Source organism: Cimex lectularius, unplaced genomic scaffold (assembly GCF_000648675.2).
Source record: "Cimex lectularius strain Harlan isolate CLEC.00 unplaced genomic scaffold, Clec_2.1 scaffold2, whole genome shotgun sequence".
NCBI classification, from domain to species: domain Eukaryota; kingdom Metazoa; phylum Arthropoda; class Insecta; order Hemiptera; family Cimicidae; genus Cimex; species Cimex lectularius.
Genome location: NW_019394219.1, coordinates 2,830,588 through 2,851,885, shown reverse-complemented (window position 1 = coordinate 2,851,885; position 21,298 = coordinate 2,830,588). Strand labels below are relative to the sequence as shown.

At 31.6% G+C, this 21,298-nt stretch overlaps 3 protein-coding genes across 4 annotated transcripts in view; 2 read left to right on the top strand and 1 right to left on the bottom strand.

Annotated features, from left to right (window-relative positions):
* The window catches only part of LOC106663456 (biglycan), a 30,915-nt gene extending 25,076 nt beyond the window's left edge, over positions 1 to 5,839 (top strand). For both annotated transcript variants that reach the window (XM_014388308.2, XM_024230257.1), the window contains exons 3-5: positions 3,934 to 4,203; positions 4,282 to 4,546; positions 4,799 to 5,839. In XM_014388308.2, coding sequence (XP_014243794.1) covers positions 3,934 to 4,203; positions 4,282 to 4,546; positions 4,799 to 5,058 — 795 coding nt within the window. In that variant the 3' untranslated portion in view covers positions 5,059 to 5,839. The remainder of the gene's footprint in view (positions 1 to 3,933; positions 4,204 to 4,281; positions 4,547 to 4,798) is intronic.
* Positions 5,840 to 7,214: 1,375 nt separating this feature from the next.
* Positions 7,215 to 8,871, bottom strand: LOC106663458. The gene is made up of 6 exons (XM_014388310.2): positions 8,587 to 8,871; positions 7,999 to 8,173; positions 7,760 to 7,812; positions 7,552 to 7,705; positions 7,398 to 7,474; positions 7,215 to 7,333 (listed from the first exon to the last, which is right to left on the bottom strand). The coding sequence occupies exons 1-6, from the start codon at positions 8,644 to 8,646 to the stop codon at positions 7,310 to 7,312; spliced, it is 543 nt and encodes a 180-aa protein (XP_014243796.1). The 5' UTR covers positions 8,647 to 8,871; the 3' UTR covers positions 7,215 to 7,309.
* Positions 8,872 to 15,969: 7,098 nt separating this feature from the next.
* On the top strand, positions 15,970 to 19,384 carry LOC106663457 (40S ribosomal protein S5-like). Its single transcript, XM_014388309.2, has 5 exons — positions 15,970 to 16,079; positions 16,347 to 16,506; positions 18,695 to 19,033; positions 19,115 to 19,213; positions 19,269 to 19,384. The coding sequence occupies exons 2-5, from the start codon at positions 16,357 to 16,359 to the stop codon at positions 19,335 to 19,337; spliced, it is 657 nt and encodes a 218-aa protein (XP_014243795.1). The 5' UTR covers positions 15,970 to 16,079; positions 16,347 to 16,356; the 3' UTR covers positions 19,338 to 19,384.
* Positions 19,385 to 21,298: the final 1,914 nt, after the last annotated feature.

Sequence of the window (21,298 nt, the reverse complement as noted above, 5' to 3'; positions counted from 1 at the left end):
CTCTGGCCTTAAGGATTTTGATATAAGCGGAGGTCAAAATTTTGAAAAATTATCTTTCCAAGTGGGTTCTATGTGGTAGACCATCCGGGGAATTCAGGTCGAACGTGCAATGTCGTACGAATGGGCCTGAAACAGGTCAAATCGAAATCTTTCAGAGTCGGTACGGACGGAAAAGAATACCTCAGGATTAATTTCACTTTGCAGATGGAAATCCACCCTCAGCTCCCAACTAGAACCGGTCATCCCTTCTCAGGTAGTGAAGGGAAATAAAACGTTTTCAACGATTCTTTCGCTTGTCCCAGAATATGCCATTCAGGTCAACGCCCTTATCTCAATTTCTCGCTCTTTCTTTACTTTCTATTTTGTCTCGCCTATCGCCAATTTTTTTTCTTTCCCTCTCACTGGTAATGACTGTGATCAATATGAAAATTTGAAAGTTTTGTTAAGTTTAAACGAAAAAAAACTTTGACTTCCTTGTCTTTTAAAAATGGCGAATGAGAAGTGTATTTAAATAATCTAATATAATTTATTCTTAAAAAACTTTAGGACCAGGATATAGTATTTTTTAGTAGTTGAATGATAAAACATTCCATGCCTTATGCATACATGCCTTATGCTTACATTTTTCAACCCTGAAAATTTACAATATCGCTGATTTACTTTTCTGAGGATAGGCCAGAGTACAGAACATCCAGATAAATTTCTAATATAAATTTGTAGTCACAATTTTAGAAATGGGTTCGGTTTTTGCGCAACAGGCATGAATTAAAACCACTACCGCAGAAAACAAATTTGATAGCCGATCCGAGGAAGGCAGTATTTTTGGGGGGAAAAAAGGGTCTTGAACTCTCTGGAAGCACAGGCTCGCCATCTATCCGTTGTACCGTTCAAACTCGAACTGAATATCGGGATAACAGCGAGCCTAGGCGGACCCGAGGGGAGGCCAGTACAACTTTATAAATTAGAAACTCTCATAGAATTCGAATGTAGATAATGGATGTTCGTTTAATTAAAAAAAGAATTTGGTGTTAAATACATAAAAACCCTAGTTTCACATAAATATAAAACAGTCACAAGGTTTTAAACTTCAATACAAGCTTTAATATTAAAATATATTAATCGATATTTGCTTAGAAGTCATAATTGACTATTTTAATTTCTCTTTTTATATAATTTTTTTGGTAGAGATGAAAAAGTTAGCATCACGAGTGGGATTCAAATCCACGACCTTCGTCTCAATTTACCACTGCTCTAACTACTTGAGCTATTGTGACTTCATTAAAATATATTAATAACTGTATTTAATAAATTATGCATATTATGAAATATAAATAGATTGGTCATCTCTGATCATCCTGGCCTGATTTCTTTTCTGCTTTAGTCTTTCACGCATGTTTCGGCCCTTTAACTTCAGTTAGTGAAAATCAGATCAATCAAAATCTCACAATGCTCGAACAGAAAAATTGTTCTACATAGAATTATAATTATTAACAAGTATACAATTTTTTTATTCTTTAAACCTCACAAACTATAAAGTTTGAGATATTATTCCAATCGTGTATATCCAAATTTTCCAGCAGTATGAACTAGGCCCAAACTTGTTTATAAAGTTTAAAAAAGTAAAGTAGTTCCTGCCATACAGGAGGGCTTAACGTCCAACTTCCTGTTGAATGTCACACTATAATTCATCTCACTATGTAAAATAAATCTCACAGTTTAAAAGGAAGAATCACAATTTAACAAGAAATCACATAACATATTAAGAAATTCTTTTTATATGGTTTGGAAATATTCCAGAGTGTTTGCATCTGATTAAAAAAAAGTAATCTGTTTTATTATATCTGCTATCATTTTTTTCCCAAATTATTAAAATTACTATATAAATTAGCATTACTTTTAATAAGCATTGGTCCTTATGCAAAGATTAACATGAAATGTACCGTTTCAGTTGTTTTACAACGTTTTTTTAAGAGTTTGTATAAAGTAAATGATTTTGTCATATTATAATCAATTATTTATATATCATGTTATTTGATTGTTTATAATATAGTTTGCTGAGGAGCAACAGTAAAGCCTGAAAAAGGCCAAGAATAAAAATGTTAATCAGTGAATGTTATTTTAATAAACCTCATCAGTCGACAATAAACAGCTAGAAAACTCCAAAAAATATACGAAATACATTATATTATAAGTAAATAAACCAGCTAAAAATAAATTTAAAAAAAACTATAAGTATATTTGATATTAATCATGGTGAATAATGCCAAGTTTGTAACTAAAATTAAATGTAATAAAAATTTATATAGTAATTTCAATAACTTGGAAAAATATTTGATTTTAGCAGATATTATACAACTGATATCCTTTTAATAAGTTGCTAAAATAAGTTTAATAAGTGGTTATTTTCACACCATTTAAAAAGTTGTCAGTAACAATGTAAGAATGTATGAGATTAAAAGATATATGTCCTTATTTAAAGAAATTAATAAGAAATATCACAACTTAGGAGAAATATCGAACTTGTTCAGAAATCTCACAATTTACCAAGAAAATAACATTAAGTTTTCCGTCACTATAGAGTTATTTGATCGGGGTCAACTGAAAGTAGAAGAAATAACAAAGAAGAAAGAACGGCTGAGTTTGACAAGTTTTCTAGGAAAGTAGAAGAAAAATGTCCATATTTTGAACAGGAGGAATAATTCGATAGGTCAAAAGTACAAGAAATTGTTTTCCATCGCTGTAGAGATATGTGATTGGGATCAGTTGAAAGTAGTCGAATTTGATAAATTTTTTAGGAAATTAGAAAAAAAAAGACTTTCGAAAAAATTTCCATATTTTGAACAGGAGGAATAATTCAAAAGTAGAAGAAATTATCGTTTTCTATCGCTATAGAGATATGTAATCAGGATCAGCTGAAAGTAGATGAAACTATTATTTCTGGCAAAGATTTGTTCAAAAAATATTGTAAATCAGAAATATCATAATTTAACAAGAAATCTCAGTGTTAGAATAGAATAGAAAATAAAAATAGAATAAAATTGTTAGAAATCTCACAACTTAAAAAGAACTCATTGTATAATAAGAAATCTCACAATTTAATTAAAAAATCCCACAAATTTGTTAGAAATCTAACGACCTGGCTAGAGATCTCAGAACATAAAAATAACTCATTGAATAAACAATTTCATAATTTAACAAAAAAAACTTAACAAGAACTCTCACATTTAAATCCTTTACCCGTGTCTGATGATCCATTTATTGTTTGGCAAAATGCATTGCGGGATTTTATGTTCAGCCGTTAAAACAAAATAACCTCAATATTTCCTGTTTCAAATGAAAACAATGTATGGGAGAATTGCTTTGTCTTCCTCCAGCTTATAAAACTTTTTTTGTTTTTTAATTAGAGTATTTTAATTATGAGGTTATATGGACAGTATTTTTGAAGAAAAAATAGTCCATTCGTATATATGTTGGGTTTGAACTCAGGGCAGTTGGGTACGGGGGACCTTTACTTCATAGTGATGAGCGTCGTCTCAACTCCTTAACTGTTGTGACCACCAACATCCCTAGGAACAACTATAAATACTTTTTTCCAAATTTTTCTCAAATAAAAATCAAAGGGCTCTGCCGAAATTCAAAAGCAGAGACTGCTATCATGACAAATATGCCTGACTAACAATCACTTGGCTACTGCATGACCATAAATATATAGAATTTTGCAAGTCAAAAAAAGTCAAGCAGTGTTTCATCCCGATCTGCTTAGCCTAGACAATCAAACTACAGGTTGATCATCTCATAATATTGCTCAACTGGTTAATGTTTTGTTGGTGTAGTAAGCCTTTTTTTAAAATATTATTTCCTTTCTTAAATGTACTCAAACCTTTGATCTTATTTACTATGTACTGTGAAAACATAATTTACATTATTTTGCAGGTGCTCGATGCTTCTACAAATAGGATAAGAAAATTGAAAAATGACAGCTTTGTGCATTTGACATCTCTTAAATTCTTGTACTTATCAGATAACGCTATTACTTCCATCGAGGCAGGTGCATTTTCCCCGCTGCAGGATCTCGAGGCTCTAGATCTCACATTAAACGCTATTCGGGATTTACCACCATTATTGCCTACTTCTTTAAGAAGGTTGTATCTGTCTGAAAACCCTTTACAGACAGTACCTCTTCAAAATGCTGTGTCACTTGAGGTAAAACTTCAATTCGTCGAATACTATTTGTTTAACATTTATTTTTATTTAATTATTAATTTTTTGTTTAATTTTCAGTATGTTTCATTGGCGAATTGTGAACTGAATTCCTTGCCTTACCTCGGGATTCTGCCACAACTGCTGCAAATCAATCTTACTGGGAACGCAATCGAAAGCCTTTTTGTGGAACAACTTGCAGCCTTCTGTCATCTTGAAACTCTTGAGATTCCGACCTCTCTTCTCAATTCAAAATACACTTCATCATGTGAATGTGTTCGTGTACACTCTTGGGCTATAAACAATTCAATTTATATGATTCCCTTGCTGAATTGTTCAGTAGCAAGTAAGTGAATTCATTTGTAGTATTATTAGTTCTTTTTCACCATTCACTCTCTCACACATGTGCACATGCACACGCACACTTTCACATATTATAGTTTGAAATTCCTACTCTAAATTGAGTATTTGGCAATAATTAATTTTGAATTGAAACTAAAATTGGCACAAATATATTGAATTTCTTTGATTATTTGTACCATTGAAGCAATTTAATTTAATACAATAATATAATAGACTCTTTGTTTTTTATTTTTAGATGAAACTGAGTGTTTCACAAATACAAGTTCACTTGTAAATGAAGCGTTCTCATCGTGCCAACTTGCATATCAGCAAATTGCAACCTCACGCTGGATCATCAGTATAATTGGAGCCGTTGTTGTGTTGTTGTTGGTTATCGTACTTGTCTTATTATGGAGACGAAAGTTGAGTCGATCACGGGCCCCTGTACCTCAACCGAGTCAGGAAGAAGTTCGAAAGCGACAACTTTTGAAAAAGTCGACGAGACTGAAATTTTGACAAAAAGAGTCACTTGTATAAAACCAAGTTTACAGACTGAAAACTTTATCCACTGTTCTCTGTCAATTTTGCACTTTAAACCTTACTTCTTTTACCATTTATAATTTATAAATGTTCTTATCTGTTTAGAAAAAAATTCAAATTGACTGTTTTTAATTTTTTTAAAAGATTTATTTATTAGAATGAAAATTTAAATTAAAAATGAAAGTTTGAGAATTATTTTAAACAATTTTGTTTAAATTATTATACTCGCCTTGTTAAATTTGGTTACGGTTAGGAAAAACCTACTTAATTTCTGTAACTGTATATAAAAGATCATATGTGTTATATATTTCTGGCACATATTTTTTGTACTTAGTTTATGTAATACTGTACTTTAGAAATGTTACAATTTTATTAGTATTGTCTAAACCATTTAATGTACTAGAATGTTTAGTTGTCCATTATTTCGGTTTTTTTTATGTATTCATACAATAAAAAAAAGTATTTTTTAAATTGTTTATAATAATATGCAAGTTGAGCACATTTTGTTAGCTAATATTGTAAATTTGTAAATAATTATGAAATTAAATTGTTTATTGTGTAAGATAAGTTGTGGATAGAACTGTTCAATGTATTTAAATATTGTTTTAAATCTAAAAACATCTGAAATACAAAGTGTTCTTTTTCCTAAAAATTGATGTTATATTATTATGTACATGAGAGTTTTTAGAGATTCTGCTGGTTTATTTACATCTTTAGTAACTTATTGTGATAATAAAAAATATTCAAAATTGCCTAATTTGATTGTTTTATATTTTATTTCCACTGAATTTATTTTGTTGTAGCGAATTTGTTTAAAATTTCAATTCTTCCTAAATTTAATATTTATTATTAAATAAATTATTTATTTCAAGACTATGAACAATTTTTTTTAAAAATTTTTTTATAATGATTTTTACAACTGTGATTTGTAGTCGCAACAAGCAGATGAGATTATGGACACACATGACAAAAGAAGTCGTCCAGCAGTGGTCTCACTTTGAGACAACCAAACAGCTTGTGGGATTTCTAAGAATGTCGGGACAATAAAGTTGTTGGACAAATAGATTGGGTGAAGTTAAAGTTTTTTGGAAGTTTTTCTATCGGGACTTAATAATGTACGTATGTAATACAAATGGAATGTTGATGACGTGGATTGTTTGGTTTCGAATGTAGATTTTATTATTAAAAGATGTATGAAAGGAGCTTCAACAGCATATCAGATTGAATGCTTGAGATGAGCAATTTTACCAAGAAATCAAGAACTTAGCTAAAAGCCTCACTATTTAACAATGAATTTCTCAACTTTTTGGACGGTGGACCTTGCTCTTACCAATAACACCATCAAAGTTAGGCTCAAGGGGCTATCGACACAAGGTCATTTCACCCCAAAGTATACAGTTTTTAACATAAACACACTCACTTTATCACTCCTTATTTACATACCTTTCACTCTAGTAGAGTGATAGAGTACTGGATCCGTCATCCTTTACCATGCCCATAGACAATTATACTTTCAATACCTAGTCTAATTGAGGGTCAATTTACTTGATATTCCGTCTTCGACAACATTCACACATATAAATACATTCTCAAAACAGTTAAAATATCTCACAAAATTTAGTAGAAATCGGAATAGGGGACCCAAAGATTTGCTACCATGCTTGAGCACAATTCTTATATCAGGTGGCATTCCTACTTGCTCCTTATATGGAGCCAAGAAATAACCCCCTTCAATTATGTGGGACACATTGAACAACCTTTCTCTACATGCTGGGTACATAAGCAATCTTATGCTCAAAAGTAAGTGTCCGTGTTTGAACCATGTATGGCCAATTCTGAGTCGATTTAGTATGATGCTTCTGCGGTTTAAATTTTTTGGGGTCCACCTACTAATTGTGCTCGTGACATGCAAGAGAATTACCATTATTATTAATAAGAATTTTCTGTTTTATGGGACTTTTGTCAGTTTTGTACTTTAATAAACCTTTAAACTAAACATTTTAAGCTGTAAATTTTACATTGGTTTAAGAGAATCAGACTAATGATCTCAACTGATTCCGACCCCTTATTATAAGAGGTATATCTATGCTACTTTAGCATAGAATACATAGGTTTGTAAAATAAAACACACATTCTTTATGAAAGTTTTAATTAAACATAAATATTCCAATTAAAAATTAATTTTTTTCTTTTTCAGCCTTGATTCTAAGATAGATATCCCTGGAAATTAGGGCTTTGGAAAGAAGTTGATCTGAAAATAAACACAGAACATTATTTTAAGAACAGAACGATGAAAAAAAAAAAATTTCTTCTACCTTAGCGCCATTCTTAACGAAACATTCTCTAATCATTCGGCCAATTGCACATTTTTCAGTTGTATCTTTGACAACAGCTAAAAATAAAATAAAAATTATCGTAAGTTGTATAAACAATTTTCTTTGACTTTTTGGGGTGAGAGGGAATTTTCACCTTCTTTTGAGCAAGCTTCGATCATGAGATTAGCTTTTGACAGTTCTTCCGATGATTCGGCGAATCTTTTCTGCGCCAAAACTCTGGCGCCTTTTTCATTGAACTGCCCGTCCTTAGCCAATCCCATTCCGTTGTAAATGCATTCCAAATAACACTGGAAAATTTACTCGTTATTTATAGTCGCGTTGTAAATTAAACTATGGTTTACCTTTTCCGGCTCGGTTTTGGGAATTTGCTGGTTTATTGAAATCTGAGCAGCCTCTATTAAGACAAAAATGAAGTTGAGTACAGTAAAACAGGGCTAATATACTTGTCACTATCATTTTAATTCTTTATACATTTTTTTTGGAAATTCAATAATAGCAAATGAAAACAGAGACAATCTTTCCGCAGCAGATTGATTCATGATTGACCATGATCCTAGTTTTAAAAATTTAAATTACATACCTGCTGATATTTCAGTTTTGGTCTTGCAGCCTTCGCTCAAAGCATGCAGCTGGGCTTTAATTTCTTGTCTGACATCCTCTTCCCCCTTGACAGTCGATCCTGATGCAGTGGTCGATTTTTCAACCCCAGAGGTGGTCATGCCAGCCCCTTCTGTTGTGGTTGGAACTTCTGCTCCCTGAAATGTGTTTAATTTTTGAATACATTTTACTCTCAAGGAAGAGAATAAATGTAAAAATATATATGTAGAGCAAACCAGTTGCAATACAAAAAAAAAGTTGATTGGGTTGATAATCGTTGAAAAAAAAAATTATATACCAGGTTCTGTAAATCTAAATTATAGTCTTCTAATTTAATTTTAACCCATGTGCAAATGAGAAAAAGAAAATTGATATTTTGAAATAAAACAAAATCTAAATGTTAAAAAATAGGAAACTCTCCAGTGATTTCTGTGGAAAAAATGAGAATACACTAACTTTTACAAATAACTAGAATTTGCTATTTTTACCAAATAAATTAGCAAAAATAATAAGTAAAAATCTTAACTTTAATAAAATACTGTAGTTATAAGTTCTTTACGCTGCGACTCACCTTTGAGAATGCAAAGAGGAAAACGAGACAGATGGCAGCGGCACAGTTCATTTTTAGCATAGTGAAGGGTGTTCTTTCTGTTTGTCAATACAACAAATCGTATCGTCTACTCCCTCTTATAGACTTAATCCCTTCTTCTATCCCGTATCCTAAACCAGTAGGGGGAACCTTTGTAACGCATTTATCTCTCATACAAGCTGGAGGGTGATGACGGTTTCCTTGACCATATTCACAATCCCTGCGACAATTTTTCTCTTAGGGATAACAAGCTAATGGCGATTGTGAACGATTAACTAAACGACCACCCAACAATCATCCAATAAAGCCGTCCACGATCTGTCTTGACCTACCTAAGTTATACCTCAACCCTGGGTTTAATAAATTTTTATTGACAAGAAAGAATTAAATCAATTCTTTATATCAAATTTAAACAATTGATTTTTTTAAATATTTAAATGCAAATAAACTATTATAATAACTTGTGCTGTATCCTCAATATCGATTGCAATTCCTGTTCTATGAATTCTTACAATAAACAGTTCTAATTAATCTAATTATTACTTGTATTATTGCAATGGTTATTTCTTTCAAGGTTGTTTTGTAGGTTCAAAAATATTATTTGCTGCAGAGTTCTGTAGCACTGCATATTATTAGAAAATGTGCTGGGTTTTTTCCATTCATCTTCGTCACATGTCCGTTGAGTGTTAACTGCTCTGCCATGAAACCTATTCAACAGTTTCTTCCTGTTTTCTCTTTTCAATCTGAGATGACTTTTATCAAAACAAAATATGAACTCATTATATTCTGCTTTACTAATGTGTGTGATATTGAGTGCCCATGTCCTGCAAAACAAAACAAGAACATCTACCCATCAATATTATAAAATATCATTTTTTTTTATTTTACCCAATTATGGCAGAATCTTTCATTTGGATTCAAAGTAAAACATTTGTTGCTTCATAACACTTTATTATTTAATTAATTACAAAAATAACAAAATGTTATTTGGATTCAGTTCAAAAGCAGCTTAGATCAATGTACTGAATGAAATCAACTCCTGGATTGTCTTGTCTAAAATAATTAACTGAGACTTTATCATTTAAAGATTATTGATGTTGTTTTACATTTTTTCATGTCTGTTTCACCGTCTCAAGTCTTAACTTCGAAGAGATGCTGGATTTGGCAATTAGTGCAGGCTTGTTTGATTTCTTCTCATTGTAAACGTTCAATCTCTTTTATGGAGTGTTGTCAGAATGCACTTTGCTGAATTGAGCGAGAAGAGCAAGATCTGCCTGTGAAGCTTCATAACATGTCAGGTTTTGTCCAAGATGAAAGAGTGGAACCCGTTGACTCCTTTATTAGATTTCAAGTTGGAGAGAGTGATTTTTCGGAAAAAGAGGCTCAAGCAGAAGTGCCTTTGTACCATTATACGCATTTTTATTTATTTATTTTATTTTTATTTTTTACAGGTCACAAGCCCATTTAAAAAAAAAAAAAACAAAAAAAAAAAAAAAAAACACAAAAGTAAGGAGAAAAAAAAAATACAATACTTATAACTAACTCAATATTAATAAAGAATAAAACACTATGCATCAATGAAAAAGACAATAAATTCCTCATAAATAAAACAACATAGATTAATTAACCCCCTGTCTATAAAATTATAACGACTAGGAATTATACAAAACAAATATATAAAAATAATGTAATAAAGCATTGTAACTAAATAATTAGTACATTTTTGTTATTAAATAAAATTATTATGCTTTAAGTAACTGATGTTTTAATGAGGAAATAGAAGAATGTCATATGTTGAGACATTCCATCATCATGCAATTCATCTGGGAATGTAGTGAAAAACTTGTTCTATTCAATAAAAAATATTTTCTGATTTCTGAGGTAGCAAGGTGGTACATAAAATTGGAGTTTACTACAGATTTCTGGGGAATATATACATTTATTAATTAATTTGAAAATAAAAATAATCTCAAAATACTTTCTTCTGTAGCTAAGATCAGAAATATTGAAGTAAGATTTGAAAGGAGCGTGAGAGGATTTACCATTGAAACAGTTTAATTTGATATATAATGTATGAAGTAATTTATTTTGAACAGTTTGAAGAAGTTTTATGTCAGTGTAGTAGTGTGGATTCCAGTGATTGAAGCATATAATATAGGTCAAATAAGTGAATTGTGGGAACATGGACATAGCAAGAAGGATTTTTGAACTGGTAGGTACTTCAGATGATGTAGCTAAGCATTTTAAAGGAGCGATTTTTGATTTTTTGTAAATGTTAATGGTAATTTTACTTATCAAATATGACATATAACATATTCATAAACTAACATCGAGCAAAGTAGGCCATAGTCAGATTTCTGACTCTCTGTTAGGGTTATAAGCAGGGTGATGCGTAACTCTGACTTACATCTGTACATCCTTTGTTCTTTGATGCCAATTGTTTTCATGTCCATTGAGCTTGCATCACCATCAAAAACCCAGTAAAAATACTGCTTCTTATTTCTTCTTATGTAATCTGATTTTTTTTCTTTTATAACCTTTCAAGAAGCTTTTTAGATTGCCCGTGTCCAATTTAGAAACTTGCTTAGTGAACGTACTGATGATACATGATATTATTCATTTATATAAGCTCAAATATGCACATGAAGATATATACATGTGCAAGTGAACATATCACTTCTTGCAGCCTAACCAGCAATTCGAGCTTTAGTTTTTAGTTTATTTATTATTGAATTACAGGCAGGTCTCAAGACCCACCACGGGTTTTGGCAGTTTGAGTCTTATCTGTCCAGACCAGAGTTGGACTGCAGGGGCTATCAACTGGCTAGGTCATTCCAGCCTCCAAAGCAATCAGTTCCTAAAACCAAATCCAACTCTCACTTTTTAATATATTCTTTCTTGTTTACATACCATTAGAATGGTGGCGTATTCCTCCATCACCCTTTACCCCTATTATATAACTATCCTAATTGAGGGTTGATAGGGTACTCAATATTCCGCCATCAACCTTCTCCCACTATTCAAGCTAATAAATACATTCATTCTCAACTTACACTAGAATGCACAACAATATCTGTAATATATACAATAAAATAACCATGTTTACTCTAAGAATCGGAATTTGGGACCTAAATACCCTCTGCCATGCTCAAGCACAATTCTTGCACACATCACACATATCAGTTCCTACACACCCACTATATGGAGCCAAAGAATGGTACCCTTCAATTAATCCTTTCTCTACAAACCGAACTTTGTGGGCTTTGGCTCAAAAGTAGGTGTCGGCCTGTCAACGTCGCATGGCCTATCCTTAATCTGGTGATGATGACCACTCTCTACAAGTCAGATTCTCTGAGGGCCACTTATGGTGTGCTCTTGATATTGGAGAAATAAATTTCATCCTTTATCAATATGGTTAAATACAATAAGAACATTTAAAAAAATTGGTAGCTGGACTTCACCTGGTACTAGTTACACTAACTAAATGACAAGACTTAATTTTCTTGAAAGAACCTATGATCTAAAAATGATAAAACAATTAACAATTTTCTATTCTAAAAGTTTGACTGAACAAACATTTTTTGGAGTTGCTCTTTATGTAAATAACAAACTTAAATAACACTTTAACCATTAATTATAATGCCAAATTGATGGGGTTGAAAAAATACAAAATAATTAAAGTTCATTGAAATTGTCTGTTTTATCACTTTCCTTTTTATAAATTTCGTACAACTTGGAACATATTCTTTTATAGAGCACTGTTTATATTTTGACCATTTTTATATCATTTTAATGATGAATCTTAATAACTTACTTAACGTATATAGTTGCAACCACATACATGTCAAACAATTGTTCAACACGATTGTCAAATTACAACTCAATTATTAACCTTATACAATTGAAATAAAGTGGTGTCGATTGTATAATGTAAATATCGGGGTGTGGAAACACTTCAAGAGCTCTTCTATATTTATAATATACCAGGGAGTTCCAATTTATATATTTATTTTATAACTGATGCATTATTATTTCCACTTTTCTTAAAAGAGGTCACAATGACAAAATAATCCTAAAATGATCAGATAGCCAAGCAGATATTTAAAACATTAGCGTCTAAAATATTACATTAAAATTGGCCAGTAATTTTTCTTTGACATTGAATATCTTGCGCATCCATTTAAGTATTTGTAATAGAGTACCGAATGTTGTTTTTCTATTTGTGCTTTAGCCCACTGAGGGTTTCCCTTCTTGTGTAGTGCATGGTTTTACTTGTAAGTTAGTAGTATTTTCTCCATACTAGCTTGGCCTGTTTTCATCACTTATATTAGATATGTGTAACATTTGTATTTTAAATTGTGAAATTTCCTCCTGTGGTTTGCAGGGTGATGAGCCTATAGTTTTTTCGTTGTCTATCATCTCGGTTTGCTAAGTTATTAACAAGAAATCATGCAAATGCAACATTGAAGATGACAAAATGCAGCAACGCGTCTCATTGACAAAATCAGCGAGTATAGGCAGGTCAAGTTGACAGGTAACTCGAACTTTTTTTAAAAGAGTTTGCCTTACTCTCAATTTTGGAGAGTTGTTAAATTTAAGAATTTAAGTTGGTAAACATAGCTGTGTGGCTTTAATTTTTGTGTAAAATATCTTTGAATTTTTTCTACAAATTCAATGTCTTTTTGAAAGTAGGGTCTCCAAATAATACTTGTAACCTCTAGTATGGGTCAAACATAGCTAACATAATTTTCATAAAGTATTTTAGTGACGGAAAAGTGCTTTTAACTTGGTATGCAAGAAAGCTTCCTTTTTTTATGATGCCCAGGACATGTTTATTCCGCAAGTCTTTTTGAATGATTGAAGCCAAAGAACTACCATCAATTTTGTAGGTTAAATGAGGTTTTTTTTTCTTCAGATGGAGAATAAAGCACTTGTCAGGGTTAAATTAAGACCCCAAAGTAGCAACCTGTCAGTTCAATGAATGCAGTCAAAGAATCAGTACTAGGTGCAAAAGACTGATTTCACAATGAATTTTGTCATTTATATCGCTGATAGGAAGAATAGAATTGGTCTCAGGACTGATCCTTACAGAGCCCTGCTAAACACTGGATAGGAATTAATGCATACTTAACTTTAAAATTCAAAAGAATAAAAGGAAGATTATGCTTTAAATGTTAGTATGTTGAGGAATAAAAGGAAATTAAATTTTTAAAAAGTTGAGCCCCAGAAAAATTTATTTTATGTATTATGAGATTATAAATTGCTAAATCCATACTGAAATTATTATGCTTTGTATTATAGCTTGTTTTTCGTTTGGTTTTATTTGTTTAGCTTTACACACTTAGAAACAAACATCCATGTACCTACTGATCATATCTTCAATGAGGCTTCACTTTAAGTAAATCCTGAAAATCCCTCAACTCCCTAAAATAACTGCTCTAGAGGTAATAAAACAGAACACTTTCTAGTTCTCCCATTGGATTGCACTATTTTTCAAATATTACATATCTCGTAACTTAAATGTTAATAATAAACCCAAATGGAATGCTAGTTTTGACTCTCTCCTTACAAGAATGAATACTCATCATCGATAGGAGTCTGTGAGGCTTGCTCTGGCATGCATATGCTGCCATTTTGTTATGCAGGGATCTTGATCATTCAGTTTCTCACTGAGACCCTGTCTGAGTCTAATCATTATGCAAATCTGAGTGACCTATAGTGAGTGTTTAAAATAAGATGTGAACTTCTTGGATTAAATCAGGGTGGAGGAGCTCTATTTATTCTATACTTTATGTAACTCTAAGGCCAGAGAGGATGAGTTCCATTTCATTGCACAACGTACAATCTTAAATGAAATCCGACTGCCCCACCTAAGCTGCGGTTCCCTTTCTAAAGACCAATTAATTAGCATAGTTAAACCATGAGCCAACTTCACTTGTAAGATTGTGAAGGCATGCATGATAATATTTATGTCAATGAAATGAATATTTAGTGTTTGTATAATTTAATTTCAATTTGCTTTCTTTATTATAGTTCTTATTTTATTTTTTCCCATTTTTAGTTTATGGTTTTCTTCTTTCTCTTTAATTTTAAGTTCTTTGGAAGTTTTTATTTTTTTCAATTCACATTTTACGTGATGATGATTATGAGGATACTGGGATGCAGGGTTTGTGCTCCATAGGCACTACAGCCTTCTGGCTTACTGTATCTTCCTAGTTCCCTAGTTCAGTGCGATTGACTCAATTTTTCTTTTCAGAAGTATTAGGGCATTGACTGTTGCTGTTACAATTTCATTCTCTAGGTTTTTTCCGTATGCTAGGTTATGGCTCCTTTAACCGTTGGTATCGAAAATGATATGGTTGGCTGTTTCTTCCTCCTCATTACATAATCTGCAAATGGGATCATCGTTTTATATGTCCATGTTGTGTAGTAGTTTTGTAAGACGACAATGACCAGTTATTAGTCGTATCACTCCTCATCACACTCTCCTCTCCAACTGCGACAGTGAGTTTGCCAGTCTTGGTAAGGGCTGTTTTACCATAAGTTTACTGTGTCTAGCGCCTCTAGAGTTTATCCACCTCCTTTTGTTTTATTTGGATGCATTCTGTAGTGGAGGATTCTGTATTTGTTTTTGTTATCCCAAGTCTGGGGGCCTATGTTTGGTCTTGCAGATCCTCTTCTGGCCAGTGTGCTTGCTTTTTCTTTACCCAAAATTCCTTTGTGCCTTAGCATCCAAGACATAATCAGGTTGTAGTGTTTCCTCAGGTTTCGGAGATTTTGGATGAATTCAGTGACTAATTCACTAATTTCGTGGTCCGCTTGACCAATTAAACATTACAATTAATTAAGGTTTTTAGTTGAGATGAAAAAAAGTTAATGGCACGAGAGGGATTCGAACCCACGACCTTCTGTGGTAGAGTGGATCGAGGTCACGATAGCTCAGGTGGTAGAGCAGCGGCGTATCTAGCCGAAGGTAGTGGGTTCGAATCCCTCTCGAGCATTAACTTTTTTTCATCTCAACTAAAAACCTTAATTAATTGTCAGTGACTAATTTTGATGTGATTTTTTTTGCACGCCAAGCTGCTTGCCTATCCGATCTTATAAGGATTTTTTTGCCAGAGTAACTTCTTTCAAAATTGCATTTTATATTATTCTGCACTTTGTAACCCTGTTTATATTTTCATTCCCCTCCGGCAAACAGAATTTTCCGTGCCGCTATGGTACTTATTTAGTAGCTGTAATTTTATTGTACATTATTGGATTATAACAAATAAAGTACCTTTATTATCATTATTATTATAATATTTAAATTAAAATTCAAGCCAATAAAGCTTAATTTTGATTTAAAATCTAATTGATTAAGAGATATTTTGTTGAGAACGCGACTGAGAGCGACACTGTAAGTTTTGCCCAGTGCCGGATTGTCAGTGTCGGGTTCTCTTTCCGGATTTCTCCTCGTTGGGATCTTTACGATTGTAAGTAACAATTTTTGGTTTTTCAATACGTTCTCTTTTAAAATATTTAATATTCGCAATATTACGTTAATCATATAATTTTTATTACGTTTCCACGACCGAGGATTGGGTCTTGTAAAGGTACTAGAAACGAATAACACGTGGCTCGCCTTCTTAACCTATCCAACGTGTTTGTAAATGCTGTATTTGCCCTGTAATATTTATTTCGACAGGAAAAAAAATTTAATAAAGTTTTTGCATTTTAAACTTTATTTTCTTTTTTGACAGTGTTTACAAAATGACCGAAGAAAACTGGGGCGACGACGCCGTGATGGTGACAGACGGGGCCGAATCCGTTCAGAACGCCCCGTCTGCCGAACTTCCAGAAATTAAACTCTTTGGGAAATGGAGCTGCGAAGAAGTTCACGTGGTCGATATGTCCCTCCAGGTAATGATAAATTTTTTTTAAAAATATTTTTTATATCAATTTTAAATTATTCAATCTTATTATAAACTGGATCAAAGTGAGCAATGTGATCTGTGAAAGTAGTTTTTTGGTTATAATATAATGCCCAATGTTTTATTTAGGTGTGTGGTGATTAGTGACCGTTAATCGATAATTATTCAGAAATCGTGAGATGCGGTCTGGTGTTTTATTTAAGTTGTGAATGTTTTGTTAAGGACTGTGAGTTGATCTAGCTGTTTGAACATCCGATCTTCATTTTCATTGGTTAAGTCTGCTTTACGCTTACCACCATTTTCAGTGGTGGATTTGTACAACTTTGAATACAAATACATTACTGAAAATAATGAAGTTTACCTGTAGACTATATTTGCGAGAATATGCATATAAGAAATATAAGTTAAGATCAAATTATACATTATTGATTATTTGGAGATAGTGAGATGCGGTCTGGTGTGGCGTAGGTTTAGAAAACATTTTCTTTATCGTGCCAACGTTTTGATCTTTATCGAGATCATCTTCAGGGCCTGTTTTTTAAACATTGTTTAAATTATACAAATACATGTAGAATGGGAAAAAAAATGAATTTATACAATGCTAGAAGTTTTAGACTCAATCAAAGTATACTTGATTGACTACACAGCAAACACTTTGAGTGAATACAAATACTTAGTTATTTATTTTATTACTAAGTTCTAGCATTGTATAAATTCATTTTTTTCCCACATCCTACATGTATTTGTATAATTTAAACAATGTTCATAAATCCCAGGGCGTGAAGATGATTTCAATAAAGATTGAAACATTGGCATGGTAAAGATGTGGTTTTCAAAACCCACATCACACCTGCACCTCATGATCTCCAAATAATCATTAACTAATAGTCACTAAACATCTCAAATTACAAGCTTTATTTAGTTGTTCTGGAATGACATAACAGACCCTTCTCCATATTTGGAAGTCGTTCCATAGTGATGTGCCTCTTCTAAAAAACCCCTGCTTTTTGAAGCTCGTAGAATTTTTTTCCCCCCTGAATCGAGTCAGTTTCACATTTCTCCAGTATTGTTTTGGCATTATTATTGTGAAGATCCTTTTTAAATTTGATCTATTTTTGTTCACAATTTTTAAAAAAATATTAAACTTCCTCATAATAGGTAAGTTTTTTTTATCATATTGTAAACTACATTTCTCTTCATGATAAATCTTTTTCTTTCTCAAAAATACATTTTTACATGCACATCACATCAAAAGAATGTCTTAGTTCATCATTTTGGCATTTTTCTCCCTTGTTATTTTAGTTGGGAATAGTGTTTTATTGATCATGAATAAATAGTAAATATGTAAGTATTTTGTCTATAAGTATTTTGTAAATAATTGTAACTTTTTTACCACAAATTCAGATTTTATTTAATTTAATGATATTCTTTTAAAACATATTTTATTTATAAATATGTATGAAGTAATCGTTTTATAATTGTGTATAATTATTTGTAATTATAACAAATAAATTTAATACATAGTAAGTAATAAATATCAAGTAAATGCAATGTTTGTATTAGGATTTATATAGGCTCAAATGCACACATGTATGTATTCATAAATATACTCTCCTGTTTACATACTCTTCACTCAATTAGGTTAGTGAACTTATTACGTTACTTGATATTCCTCCATCACCCTTTACATAAATTATACAACTAACCTAATTTATACATAATGGGAATATTGAGTACCCCATTGACCTTCTCACATCACACATTCACGTTAATGAGTACATACAGAATAACCCCGTTTCCTCAAAGAATCGTAATAGGGGACCCAAATACTTGTTGCTATGCTCAAGCACATTTCACAAATCGGGAGGTTTTCCAGCGCACTCTGTATGAGGCCAAGGAATTGCATTCTTCCAGCTTAGGAGCGATGGCGACTGCGTTCCTAATTTTCCCTCCAAATTTTTAAATAATTACTTATAATGTTGTTTTAATTCACAATCACAAACTAGTTGCTAAATGAATCAAATTAGTTAAACTAGTGAACTATTAATTTTAAAATTCAAATCTATATGTATATCCACAGCATGTGTACTATATGTATCGTACTCAATGTAAATTTCATATTCTAAAGAATTTCAATATTTGATTTGGTTAATACATATTTTAAAAATATTTTTTAGGATTATATTGCAGTTAAAGAGAAAAACGCCAAATATCTTCCTCACTCTGCTGGACGGTATGCGGCTAAGAGGTTCCGTAAGGCTCAGTGCCCGATTGTCGAGAGGTTGACCAACTCTCTTATGATGCACGGGCGTAACAATGCCAAGAAGCTCATGGCAATCAGAATAGTGAAACACGCTTTTGAAATAGTACATCTTCTCACGGGTGAAAACCCACTTCAGGTGTTAGTGCTTGCCATCACACTCTCAGGACCTAGGGAAGATTCTACTCGAATTGGAAGAGCCGGTACTGTTAGGAGGCAAGCTGTGGACGTTTCACCGCTTCGTAGAGTCAATCAGGTTAATTTCATACATCTCTTATTAATCGATTTTAGTGTTTATAGTAATTAATTAAAATAAGAATTTTTTCTAACATTTTAGGCTATCTGGCTGCTCTGCACTGGAGCCAGGGAAGCAGCTTTCAGGAATATTAAAACTATTGCTGAATGCTTAGCAGATGAACTTATCAATGCTGCAAAGGTACTTTATTTACAGTTCTCGTTGTTTAATTGAAATTATACATTTTTCTTTTTAGGGTTCATCAAATTCATACGCAATCAAGAAAAAAGACGAGTTGGAACGTGTTGCCAAGTCTAACCGTTAATTGTATCTTGTTTGTACATTTAATATAAAAACATTTGGTAACAAGGATTGTTATTGTTTTTCCTCGACTTAATTTTTAAGAATTATTAGGATTCTGGTACTATGGCAAACCTATTTTGAAAATATAAGCGGACCCTTTGTTTGGTTATTAAAAAATATATTTTTTGGTGTCACGCTTATATATGGGATTCTTAAGAAAAATGTGGGATTGTTAAACACTAAAAATTTAGAAAAAAATAATATTGTTATAAGACAGGTGAATTTTTTATTTCTGAAAGAAGTGAGCTGCGAACAGTTGAACCATTAATATTCCGGAATCTCATAGAGGACAATTCTTCCGCTGAAGTCGCGTTTCTATGTATTATTTTATTAATAATTACGATTTATTAAAAGTTGTATGAATTTCATGTTATCTTTCTTAATTATTTTCGTTGAACGAATTGTTTTTTTACTCTTGATTAGAAACAAAGAAGGCATAAATATATCAATTTTTGGTTTATTATTTTATTTAATAATACAATTTTAAACAAGCAATCTGTGTTTTCTTAGTGTTGGTTAATTTTATGGTGATAAAAGATGTTGAACCTGATGGTGGTAGCTTAGTTGCCATCAGACTATTAAAAAAAGTGGTTTGTATTTCCAATTAATTTTATTCTACAAAGAGGGAAATTAAACGGAGTAAAAATAAAAACATTAAAATGTACAAGTTCAAAGATGTAGAATTAATTGTTAAAAAGTCATTAAAACGTGACTTAATGAGTCAATTTTAGTTTTAAAAGAAATAAAATCCATTGAAATTAATATTTATTAAGTTTATTGTGTATAATGACCACATTTCAGTTGATTTTTCAATTTATATTGTGGGATTTGACTTGAGGCAATGTAACGGTAATATATTTCTAAAATTTCTATTCGCTTTTTCTTTTGTCATTAGTAAAAATTGAATACAGGGTAATTTGAACACCTATTGTACATTTTCTTTTATGATCAGAGAAAGTTTTCTGCAGATAACTCTTATAAAATGTTGCTCAATTTGCTCCCCTCCTCAACAACCTCTTTTCTTTCTTATATTTTTATCTCAATTTATTATATATTCCAAACCCTTATTATTATGCAACAATTGTGAGTGTAAAAAATAAAATTAACGTTCATCATTGGGTAAAAAGGAGAAGAGTACTGTACAGATGTGTATAATTAAAAGAAAAACAGAGTACAAAGATAGGTGAAACTCAATATTGTTCAGTTTTGGGCAATTTAGTTCTCTCTTTTATATTACTTTGGATTCTGTTGTTTACTTTATTCATATTTCTTTTTTTTCTATTGTTATACCTTGGCAGGTATGGCTTCCTCTAATCCCCTCTCTTTCTTTTCAATGCTATATGTTTTTTCTCTTTTTACCTCTTTATATCTCCTTATTTTTACCTTTTTTATTCGGTCTGTCACACTTCTTTCTTTTTCAGCAAAACACACACTCTCACTCACTCACTCTCCCTTTCTTACCTAGTTACCTTTTCTCTCTCTCTCTCTCTCTTTTACTTTTACCACCTTTTATGTTACTTCTGGCCACTAAATGTATTAATGAAGAAGAAAACAAAGGGTACAAAAATAAAGAAAAATTACAAAAAATACAATATAGAATAATAAGGAAATAGAAAGGATATTGAGCAAAACTTGAGGAAAAAATTCTGGCTTCTAAAAGTAATAACAAACAAAATAAAAAGTACAAAAAATAGAGACAAAGTACTATAAAAATAGTAGGTATAGAGCAAATAAAATATAATTTAAAGTTAAGAATAAATAAACCTGTAGAAAATTGTGGCCATTAATTAATATTGAAGTAAAAAAATAAAGGAAATTACTGTTAAGATAGTATAGAGAAAAAAAGAGAAATAGAATAAGTATGGTGGAGAATATTCTAGTCATTAAAAATAATAATAATAAACAAAATTATGAGAACACAAA